Raw genomic sequence first — 12,398 nt, forward strand, 5'->3', positions numbered from 1 at the left:
CGACCTTGGGAGCCCAGCCTCCCTCTCTGTTATCACCGGCTGAACAGGTGCGCAGAATTAGAAAGCAGCCATGAAGAACTAAAGAGGACTTGCTGCGTGATGTCATGATGCACTCCGTGGCCGAAAAACAAGAATTGAAGGAGCGGTGGGACAGCGAGAAGAGGGACCGAAAGGAGAACACGGCGCGCCAGAACAAAGCCATGAAGCGGCTCAAACATTATGGAGCACCAAGCAGACACGCTCCAGGCATTACTAGTAATGCAAACCGAGCAGCTCCGCACTGCCCTCCCCTGCGGTCGCTGTCACAAAACTCTTTCACATGCGCCCCCCCAGACACCGCCGCCGACACACTCTTATCAACCTCCTGGCTCCAGTCTCTACCTGCTGCATTCCACTCCTCCCCCGTCACAGTCCAGCCCTGTGGACTCCCAGTACCCACTGCACTAAACACCCATTCCTCCGTAGCCCTGCTGAAGTCCAGTACCCGCTGCACTGTACTGCAAAGGACACAGCTGCATATGATACCTGGACATACACAAATCTTTAATTTAATAAATCTTTAACCGGGACCCCACCTCCTCCTGGGACCCTCCCTTCCCCCATCCCCCACAGTGCTGATGTGTTTTTTTGTTTGTCTCTCTCCTCCAGTTGTTTTTTAATAAAAGAATTGTTTGGGTTTGAAAGCAATCTTTATTCCATCACTGAAAGCAAACAGAGCCCTATAAAGCAACAGGCAATTTTCTTAAACCTTCACAGTGCATCACCTGCACCAATCACAATCGCCTCCTAGCATTACAAGCACGGCACTCCCGAGCATAGCAACAAATATTAGCAGAAAGAATGAGGAGTATTTGTGGCACCTTAGAGACTAACAAATTTATCTGAGCATAAGCTTTCGTGGGCTAAAGCCCGCTTCATCAGATACATGCAGTGGAAGATACAGTAGGAAGATTTTTTTTTTTTTTTTTTTTTTTTTTTTTTTTACACACACACACAGAACATGAAAAAATGGGGGTTACCATATCAACTCTTATTGAGACCAATCGATTAAGGTGGGCTATTATCAGCAGGAGAAAAAATAAAAAAAATAAAAACTTTTGTAGTGATAATCAGGATGGCCCATTTCAAACAGTTGACAAGAAGGTGTGAGTAACAGTAGGGGGAAAATTAGCATGGTGAAATAGTTTTTAGTTAGTGTAACGACTCATCCACTCCCAGTCTTTATTCAAGTGCCTGATGAAGTGGGCTTTAGCCCACGAAAGCTTACGCTCAAATAAATTTGTTAATCTCTAAGGTGCCACAAGTACTCCTCGATCTTTCTGCTGATACAGACTAATACTGCTACCACTCTGAAACAAATATTAGTGACTTTCAGCTTCAAATTGCTACCTCAAGGCATCCCTGATCCTTATGGCCCCGTGCTGTGTCCCTCTAATAGCCCTGGTCTCTGGCTGTTCAAATTCAGCCTCCAGGCGCTGAGCCTCAGCGGTCCAGCCCTGAGTAAAGCTTTCACCCTTGCCTTCACAAATACTATGGAGCGTACAGCATGCGGCTATAAGAATAGGAATATTGTCATCGGCCACGGCCAGCCTCCCATATATGCAGTGCCAGCGGGCCTTTAAATGGCCAAAAGCACACTCAACAGTCATTCTGCACTTGCTCAACCTGTTGTTGAACCGCTCTTTGCTGCTGTCAAGGTTCCCCGTGTATGGCTTCATAAGCCACAGCATTAAGGGATAGACAAGATCTCCCAGGATCACAATGGGCATTTCGACTTCCCCTATAACGATCTTCTGGTCCGGGAAGCAAGTGCTGGCTTGCAGCTTCCTGAATATGCCAGTGTCCCAAAAGATGCATGTGTCATGCACCTTTCTGGACCAACCTGCTTTAATGTCCATGAAACACCCATGGTGATCCACAAGTACCTGGAGAACCATAGAGAAATAACCCTTCCGATTAATGTACTCGGTGGCTAGGTGGTCTGGTGCCAGAATTGGAATATGCGTGCCATCTATCACCCCTCCGCAGTTAGGGAAGCCCATTTGTGCAAAGCCATCCACAATGTCACGCACATTGCCCAGAGTCACGGTCTTTCGGAGCAGGATGTGATTAATGGCCCTGCACACTTCTGTCAACATGAGTCCAACAGTCGACTTTCCCACTCCGAACTGGTTAGCGACTGATACCGGTAGCAGTCTGGAGTAGCTAGCTTCCACAGTGCAATCACCACACACTTCTCAAACAGGGCAGCTCTCATTCTCATGTCCTGGCAACGCAGGGCTGGGGCGAGCTCATCACACAGTCCCATGAATGCGGCTTTCCTCATCCGAAAGTTTGTTTCCCAAGCCCAAAAGCAGCATTCCACTGTAGTACCTCCATGAACGCCACAAGCAATCTCATGTCGTAGCTACTACATTTGGCAAGATCAATGTTGAACTCCTCTTGCCTCTGTAGTTTAAGGAATAACTCCACTGCCACTCATGACGTGCTAGTAAGAGCGAGCAGCATATTGGTCAACAGTTTGGGATCCATTCCTGCAGACCGAAGAGGCAGAGTGTGCAGTACACAAACCATTGAAAGATGGTGCCAAATGCAGACGGAAACCCAGGGATTGCAATGCATCATGGGGTATTGGGACAGGACGCAGGATGCCCCGCGACCCCCTCCGCCTTCCCACAACTCTTAGCGGCAGAAGAGGAAGAGATGCTCTGTGGGATAGCTGCCCAGAGTGCACCACCACGAATACCAATAAAAGTGCCGCACGTGTGAACATGTTATTGCACAGGCAGCTGACAGTGTGAACACACAATAGCGGTTTCCCTTCAACACTCTCTGAGCAGCAATGTAACTGCCAGCAATGTAATGCCAGTGTAGATATAACCTTACAAGCTACTGGGGAGAAGCTGGAGGTTGTGGCAGCTGGGCAGGGAAAAGAGGGGCTTCTGGCATCAGAGAAGGTGGGGGGGACAGTTCAGAATTGTGGAACAACATATTAGGTGGATGTTTCTGAAAAAATTGCATTTGTTTCATCTGGAGAAGAGGAGACTTGGAGGTGGGGGCCACATAACTTTTTATGTACTTAAAAAAACGTTGTTACAAGGAGGAGAGTGAAAAATTGTTCTCCTTAATCCCTGAGGATACAACAGAAGCAAAGGGCTTAAATTGCAACAAAGGAGGTTTAGGTTAGACATTAGGAAAAACTTCCTGTCAGGGTGGTTAAGCGCTGGAATAAATTGCCGAGGGAGGTTGTGGAATCTCCATCATTGAAGGCTTTTAAGAATAGGTTAGACAAACCCATGTCAAGAGGTCTAGTTCTCACCTAGTCCTGACTTGAATGCAAGTGACTGGACTAGATGACCTCCCAAGGTGCCTTCCAGTCCTATACTTTTATGATTCTGCTAATATGATCAAACAGTTAACAATGCTGATATTTAAAATAGCATCTTTAGGTTTTAGAGTCAATGCACCATTCAGGTATTCACAATTTTCTGAAGTATTGTTTCAGACTGTCTGCACACACATAGTTTGCAGTGGTTTACACTCCATTAATGTTTTCAAGGCTTTCTTTGTAACCATAAGAGAACTAAAAACAAGTTTTTCTTTTTAAATCAAAGATTATGGAGCACAATTTATCAGCTACAGAGGGATTCACCAGAAAACTCAGCACCACAGAATCACAAAATACGCAGGGCACTGACTATGATGATTTTACTATAATATGCAAGTGGCAAGGATCAAAAACTTTTCTTTCCGATCCCCAAAGACTGAGTCAAAACTTGTACTCACTACCCTTGTTCACAGGGAACTGAAGGAAATAACAGTTATTTTGTTATAGACTAGATACTTCTGAATTTTACATGGCACTTAGATTCCAAGGGAAAAGGGGCCTTAGACATATCTAGGATAAACAGTTCTCGACCAGTGCTTTAGAAACATGAAGTTGTCCCAACAACATGCTTTCAAGCTGCTCCTCTGGCACCCTATTCATTTTGATTGTGTGTATTCTGGTAGCACTTGGGAGCTCCAGTTAAGAATTAAGGCCTCATTGTGCTACATCCTGGACAGACAAGCAATAAAGATCACTGTCCCTACCTGCAAAGAGCTTATGGTCCAGGTGTCAGACAAGACACAACAGGAGGACAAAATAGACAAATGTGATGAGAGAATGAAGTAACAAAACAAAAGTTAAGCAGAAAAATAGAAGTCTCAGCTCACTATTTGCCTAACCAATAGATAGAGCAGCAAATTGTTCCAGGAGCTTGAAAACAACAGTTAAGTGGAGCCACACAAAAAGACTGCTTAGGTTTTCTAGTATGAGAAAGTGTAGTTAATGCTTTAAGGGAGCTCCTATTCAAGCACATTCCCATAACACTCCTGGAGTTGGGGAAATAAGGGAGGACTTTTTTTAATGGATTTTCTTCCATTTACCCTCAAATGCAGTGGAGTGTGACTTGTGCAGAGGACAAAACATCAAGTAACTGTTATGGTGTGGAAGCAGCCAAGGAGCAAAACCCCCCAGCCCAGGACAAAAGCATTTATCCTACTGCAACTTAATCAAGCACTGGGATCTTTCCTTTCATCACATCCCTGCCAGAGGGAGAGTACTTTACAACACTGGTCAAGTGATTTCCAGGCCACAGCCCACAAGTTTTCAAGGAAATGTAGAGAAATGGGGGAAGCAAACTAAGTCAGCAACTGCAGTTTAGCTACTCAGTTAGTGCAAGAACTACTAGAAGCTGTACTTTCTGAATGCTACCTACCACAGCTGTTATCCAGAGAGTATCACAACAATAATGTTAACAGGGGAAAGGATCTTTACTTTATCTGGGCCATGCCATAAGGAGGAACAAACTGATTCCCTACATACAAGGCATCCCACCAAGGTCCGGCATTTCTCCCAGCAGGAACAGGAAGGCATAGCCTTTTCCTTACAAATCGTACGGACACAAGTCAGAATAAGACACAGGAAAGCAGATGCGCAGGCACCTGTTACGAACATGGAGACAGAAACAGGAGATGAATTTAAGTCAAAGTGAACAGGCTGCCCACTTTTCATTGCTGGTAATTTGAAGAGGATACAAAAAAATTGGTGGATGGGTAAACAATCACTCGGATGGCTTGGTAAAACAGACTCATCTGAACTAGAGTTCTGATCAGACTGAATCTTTAGGCCTGACCCAGACCTAAGTCCACCCTGACCCAACCAGGTCACATCATTTTTCATACCAACTCCAAACCTTCCCCCTCCTCCCTGAATACGAGTTGCCATGGGATCAGCAGGGTAGCATACACTGGCAGTTGCACACACACTGTTCCTGCCATTCGCTGCTCCCTGCTGCACTACATATGTGCAGTGGCTTACTTGCCCCATACCATGCACCCATGCAGCGGGGAGGCAATGGACAGCAGGAGCAGGGCATACAGCTGTCAGCCACTGCCATGCAGACCCCAAGGGCAGGAGAAGGAGAGTCGACCTGATCTGCCCTGATGTTGAGAGGGTCTTGTTCTTTTCCCACCCAACCCAGACCCGACGCTCGTAGTCCGGGTCCCACTCAGATTCAGGTCAGGTCACAGGGCTCTAATCTGAACAAAAAGACATTTCAACACAACCAAATGGAAGGTCATATGTCTTGGAACAAAGAATGCAGATCACCCTTATGAGATGGGGGACTGTATCCTGGAATGCAGGAACACTGAAAAGTATTTAGGAGTAAAGGTACAGAACCAGTTAAACATGAATTCCCAGTGCAATGCTATAGCTAAGAGGGTAAATGCAATATTTGAATGTATAAGCAGGGGAATATCAAGTATGAGTAGAGAGATGATATTACCTCTTTATACTGTATTAGTGAGATCATTACGGGAATACTGTGTCCAGTTCTGGTGTCCACACTTCATAAAGAATGTTGAAAAATTAGAAAGTGTTCAGAAAAGAGCTACAAGAATGATATGAAGTCTAGAAAGTATGTCTTACAGTGAGAGACTTAAGAAGCTCAATCTATTCAGTTTATCCAAGAGAAGAATTAGAGGAGACTTGATTATGTTCTACAAGTACCTACATGGGGAAGAGATTTCTGATAGTACAGCACTCTAAAACTTAGCAGAGAAAGGCATAACAAAATCCAATGGCTGGAAGCTGAAGCCAGACAAATTCAGACTAGAAATAAGATGAGAATTTGACCATGAGGGTAATTAACCATTAAAACAATTGACCTAGAGATGTTTGAACTCTTTAAATCAAGACTGGATGTCTTAAAGAAGCTTCTGTTCCAGCTCAAACAGAAATTATGGGCTTGATGCAGAGATTACTAGGTGAGGGTGTTTGGCCTTCATTATGCAGGAAATCAGACTGGAGATGATCATATTGGTCCCTTCCTGCCTTAAAAAAAAAAAAAAAATCTAACTATATAGTACCGCCAACTCATTTCCTCATAAGTGACCAGACAACTAGCCTCTCCAGCACTACCAACTGTAGCTAGACTTGAACCAGACACCTAGATGTGAAAAGGCTAATCATTATCTCATTTTTCAAAGAGAACAGATGCCCATGAAGATAATTGTGTACAAGCTGAACACAGTCTGAAGGGCGGTTTTCCGAGAGGCTAATCAATTACACTTCACACACACAATTACCAGTTCTAAACTCAGGGCTAAACTGCCTAGAAATCACAAACATACAAACATATCCAGTACAAAGCATGTAATTTACCAGTGTGTGCAAATGAATCTAGACCTCTGAAAGCAGAAAGAGCCTAATCAGCAACCACTGTTCCAACTCCCACACCTCTGCTTCCTGAGTAAACTGCTTTTCTGCTGCTTCTGAGAATCTCATTACCTTCTACAGAGATGACAAGTGACCAAAGCATCAGTTTTTGTAAATATTAAAAACAGGCCAAGTCAAAGAAAGCCAATTGTGCTTCACTTCAAAACCTAGTAGTCCTAGATTGTTTGCATCTATTTAATGATAACAGTAATGTATAGTCATGCATCCAACTAACAGGATTCATACTGACTGTTCCTAGAGGACTGCATGAGGCAGAAAGTGATATGTGATGTATGAGGGCCTTCTGCACTTAAATACAGGTAGTAACTACGACAACTAAAAAGCAAATCTTAAAGAGCCTTTTTGCTATGGGGCCTTCTGAACCGAGTGTGGCGTGCACAATAAAACCTTCAACGATTATCCAACAAAGGAACACACACAGAGTAAAAAGAAAAGGAGTACTTGTGGCACCTTAGAGACTAACCAATTTATTTGAGCATAAGCTTTCGTGAGCTACAGCTCACTTCATCGGAACTGAATGCATCCGATGAAGTGAGCTGTAGCTCACGAAAGCTTATGCTCAAATAAATTGGTTAGTCTCTAAGGCGCCACAAGTACTCCTTTTCTTTTTGCTAATACAGACTAACACGGCTGCTACTCAAACACACAGAGTAGTTAAAGGCCATGAATTACTGGCCTCAGGAGTGAATACCTCTGTTATGCAGCAACATGTGTCTATGCAGTCCAGTCAGACCTTGTTTATCTCTATGCTGATTTCAGGACTGTAATCACTACGGTACTCTTTCTAGGTGCCACAGGTATTAATCTGAAGTTATTTTTATCCAAAAAAACAAATGGAAATTGTATATTGACTAGACGTGAACAGACAGGAGTACATACAGTGAATAGGAATCCCATAGAAGGGAAAGCCTGCCTGCAGGTAATCTACACCAGAGACTGAGTACCTCACACAGTTCTCCTCTACCGCACTGCACTTGACTGCTTCTCATTTAGAGATAAAAACAAGTCAGAAACTGAATCACCAGGGCTGCCACATTTCTGCAAGGCCTTCAAAAACTATCCCACTTGAAGGCTCATTGGAGGCACAAACCCTGTTTCAAAAGGACTGCCGAGATCCTGTTTCCTTGTCAGAGCAGGCTGGATGTGAAGTTGCTTTAAACCTAAAACCATGAAGTATCTCATACACAGAATGTAAGAATGAAAGCCAGTCTTTCAAAAAGATTTGGAACATATCAACTAGTTATGGCATTGACTAACATAAGGGAAAAATTCATGTGAATCAGCATTATACTGTCAACGTGGAACTCAGTATTATCACTGCTCAGAGAGGACGTACCAGGTTCATGCTCTCTCTCTCTCACCTCAGGACTCAAGAGTTTGCCACTGTTAGTAACAGCCAGTTTTAAAACCAAGTAAAATTATTGATTCCTAACACAAGTGAAATGTACCATAACAGTATTAAAATTAACACACACACTACTCAGCACTCATAAATCAGCCATTCCTCCATTTATTCCAGGGACCCTGATCTTCAATCCTTAACTGATGAAGCATTACTTATTTGGAAATCTGCATTCATGAGTTTTCTGATCAGGTTCAAACCATTTCTGAATGCAATTAATGCTTATGGGTACCTCCAGCTATAGGAGCCACCCAGATGCTGACGACACTGCTGGATGGGACGCTTTCAAGAGGGAAGTTATGCTTGGGCTGTTATAAGCTGGCCTGCACCCAACCTGAGAGCATTTTTGCAAAAAAATTTTCTGCTACGTAAATCAACTATATTTTTGTCTCCCAGTGCTCATAGGGTACTCTTCTATTTTCTTGTGTGCACATTTGAATTCAGTGCTGGTAAAATGTGCAGGACTGGCAGCCCTGACTACTGGAGGCCACTGTTTATCCACAGATAGCGACAGTAAAAGCAGCAACAGCAAACAAATTTCTCTACTAGAGCTCAATCCTGACATACACGGACAATCACTAGGAGTCGAGATATATCAGTCCAAAAATGACCTATTCAAACCTTCACACCTCTACTGAGACGATCAAGCTGTTAGCAAAGGAGTCAAGTGCTTATGCAAGGCCAACATTTGCCTACTGGGAACCAGTGACACAGACAGATTTGGGGATGGGCTGGGGGGAACGGGACTAGACAGCAAGAAATTCAGCTATCGTACTTTCATTCTCTCTCTCCCTGCCAAGATGTGATCAAATGCTTATTTCCCCGAGAATGTCACTAGGGCAATAGTGAAAAAATATTTTTAGACTCATGATTTTTCCATGCGAAGTATGCAATTTCTCCTTTTTATCTTTCCCCCTTATATTTTGGGACAGTGCTCTTTGCATTCATTGGAGAGGTGGCTTTAAAACAAAACAGAACCAAAAACTACATTAAATCTGAAATCTCCCAAACGGATGAAGTCAGTATCCACAACAAACAGTGAAATAATCTGCAGTTGGTGAATAGTTGGCATTTGTTTTGAAATAAAGAGATTGCTGTTTAGTCATCTTAAACCTCTCTGAAAGCAATGGGTTTCAGACTAAGTGCCATGTGCCATCCTGACTCCCTGACACATCAATTCAATCTAACTCATGAGCAAGATTCTCAAAACTGTTGAGCATTTTTCCACCAACAGTGCATGTCATTTATTATAGGGTCTGCACTATCCTGATATGTTATATCTTCTTGAGGACATCCCTTACTGAAGAAGCTGCAAACTTTAATTTAACATTCTAAGTTTCATCACGTGACAAACCAATCCCTTGCAACGTATGTGAAATTTAAAGCATCATGAACAAAAACTGATTAGTTCTTTGACAGAAGATAATCAAAGCTAACAGCATATAGGCCCTACCTGTGACTACCAACAGGTTTCACAGAGCAGTAAGTTTGCTCTAATGTTTTCCTCATCGCTGGGAAGGAGGGGAAATAAAAACACCATTTCTGAAGCCTTTTCCTTACCTGCAATTGCAGTTTCATCCAAATGGGTACCTGGGGGCCTCTCCCCCTGTCCTTGGTGCAGAAGAAAACCACACAGGATCCACACTGCTACTCTTGACCACACATCCATTTCTGTATAATATTACAGCCTTTATCCCTTTGTATGTCAGCTCTTCCTCAGCATCAGTCCCCAATGGATATGTTCAAGTTTCTTAGTTCACTCTGCACCTTTATATCCCAAAATGGTGTAGGAAGTAAAGTGTCTGATATCCCAGGAGCGGTGCCTGATTAATTCCAAAGACTACAGAAGTAAAGGATGGAGATACTTTGAGGTTCTTTTCCCACCCTCCAGCATAAACTGAAATTTTGCCCTAGGTCTATGCTTTCTCCCAAAAACCAGCCTCACAATTAAATTTATCTCCAAATAAAACAGATTTTAATTAGCCTCCCTCACCCTGAAGAAAGTTCACTCAAGTCTTGTATTTTTAAAGACTAGTCAAGATTAAAAATACCGAACATTTTTGGTACTAAAAAGTTTAAAAAAAAAAAATTTTGCATGAATGATTTTCCAGCAGAGTCTCTGTGGCTCAAAATGCTGCAGCATCCACGGTTTAACCCTTCACAGGCAACCCACTGGCAGATTCCGAACTGTTTAGCAAGACTAAAATAATCCAAACTTGTTTGAAAGGATTATTTTTTGGTCAACTAAATGTCCGTGCATGTGACAACTTAAAGCTTTAATTTAAATTTCAAACAACGTGCATTTTAATCAGATACCTTTCAAGAGCCAGATATTTGCAAAGACACTAATGCACATTCTTTTAGAGATGCAAAGAAAAATTTTTAAAAACGCAGAATTAAATAAAGTGTTAAAAAGCCCCATATGCCACAATCCTCTATTACAGTACAAAATATAAAAAAATGCCAAACAGGGACACCTTATACAGCTGGAGAATGACAGAACTGGACTCTGCCAGGTATCGGGTAACCTATCCCTTTCTTTGCTTCTTGCTAGCACTCCCTTAAAAAAAAAAAAAAAAAGAAGTGGCAGAACACCCACTGTCCGTTCCTCTATTCCCACCTCAGCAGCACAAAACTGCAGTAGTTTTACCACTGGAAACAGGTTAGTCTTGTCTGCTGTCTCCCAGGGTTAGTTAGTATCTTTACCCAAGGCAGATTTCTCAGTTTAATCCAAAAAGCCTCTGAACCATTTAATCCAAATTTTGGTTTTCACTCAGTTTTGATCAAGATTTCTTTTTATGCACTTCAGCAAATCTCAGTTTATCTTTGGGATTTCCAGGTTAGTTTATCAGCAACTCTTCTCTGACTCAAAACATTTGCCAGAATCTCTCTTTGTTTGGCCCAATTTATTTCCAGCACAGCTCTCTTTCAAGACTTGAGTGATGATCTATCCCAGGTCTGTTGGATAGGATAGGCTACTTTAGGAATTTTTTTTTCCTTTTATCCCAGTTTAAATCAATAGCATCTGTTCAATCGTGGATTTTCCCAAGACAGTATGTCCGAGTAGAACATAAGAAATCCCAGCAGCATTCAGAACACCTCTCCCTCGTCAGACCTAGTGCCTATCAACTCCAGGTTTCTCCCGGGACAGTCTGCTCATCCAGTAGGCCTGGCTTCTCCCAGGATTAGTCCTTGCTCCTGGGGCAGCTCTCACGCAGCAGGCCTGGGGTGTCCTGGAACAGGTTCAGATGGTTAATGCTGGTTCTAGTCCCTCTGCTCAGAGCCTCCCCCACCACACCGCTAACAATTCCTCCCAGGCTAGCCCTTCCCCCACATACCAGTGGTCTCACCAAGGCCAACTCTTAACCCCTTTCCCCCCTCAGCAATAGTCTCACCCACACTAGCCTCCCCCTATCCCCTCAGCAATGGTTTCCCCCAGGCTAAACCCTTAACCTCTCCCCCTTCCCCTCCCCTGCAATGGTCTCACCCAGGCTAACCCTTGACCCTTCCCCCCCAGCAATGGTCTCACCCAGGCTAACCCTTGACCCTTCCCCCCCAGCAATGGTCTCACCCAGGCTAACCCTTGACCCCTCTTTCTTGAGCAATGGTTTCCCCCAGGGCTAGCCCTTCCCCGCACGAATGGTCTCACCCAGGCCAGCCCTTGACCCTTAGCAATGGTTTCTCCCGGGCCAGGCCACCCTTCCCGCCCCCCCCCCGCCGCCCCTCCGCAATGGTCTCTCCCGGGCAGCCCTCTCAGCACCAGACTCGCCGTCGCTCTCCCGAGGCCCCTCCCCCGGCAGGTGTCTCCCCTCCGGGCGGAGCCCCGCTGGCCGGTTACCCCGCTGTCGCGGCCCAGCTGCGGAGCCGGCTGAAGCGCTGCCGCCGCTGCCGCCGCACGCTCGGACACTGACAGCGGCGGCTCCAACCGCCGCGCCGCCGCACGGGGCGGGGCAGGAACCGGGAGAGGCCCCGCCCCTTTCCCGCTGGCAGCCAATAGGCTACGGCCGCCTGGCCCCGCCCCCCGGCGGGCGCCGCGCTGCCCCGCAGCGGCCTCTGGCGGCAAAGGGCGGGAGCTGCAGGCGGCGGCTCAGAGCGGGGCGGCAGAGCGCGCGAGCTAAGCAGGCTCCGGCGCGGCCGGCGCTTGGAGGGGAGACGGCGGCGGGACCGACGGGGGGCCCCGACGGGGTGGCTAGGCTGGGCGTTGCTGGGAGA

General features: G+C 45.0%; 1 protein-coding gene across 5 annotated transcripts in view; it reads right to left on the minus strand.

Annotated features, from left to right (window-relative positions):
- Nucleotides 1–12,157, minus strand: part of STIM1 (stromal interaction molecule 1) — a 181,808-nt gene extending 169,651 nt beyond the window's left edge. Inside the window, exons 1-2 of one of the 5 annotated variants that reach the window (XM_043526817.1) lie at nt 12,025–12,157; nt 9,747–11,419 (exon numbers count right to left, since the gene is read on the minus strand). In XM_043526817.1, coding sequence (XP_043382752.1) covers nt 9,747–9,855 — 109 coding nt within the window. In that variant the 5' untranslated portion in view covers nt 9,856–11,419; nt 12,025–12,157. Of the gene's footprint in view, nt 1–9,746; nt 11,420–11,835 lie in introns of all 5 variants that reach the window. The other 4 variants (XM_037909247.1, XM_037909375.1, XM_037909181.2 and 1 more) reach the window with 4 other exon arrangements.
- Between the last annotated feature and the right edge of the window lie 241 nt (nt 12,158–12,398).

The sequence above is a fragment of the Chelonia mydas genome, chromosome 1 (genome assembly GCF_015237465.2).
Source record: "Chelonia mydas isolate rCheMyd1 chromosome 1, rCheMyd1.pri.v2, whole genome shotgun sequence".
In the NCBI taxonomy this organism is placed as follows: Eukaryota; Metazoa; Chordata; order Testudines; family Cheloniidae; genus Chelonia; species Chelonia mydas.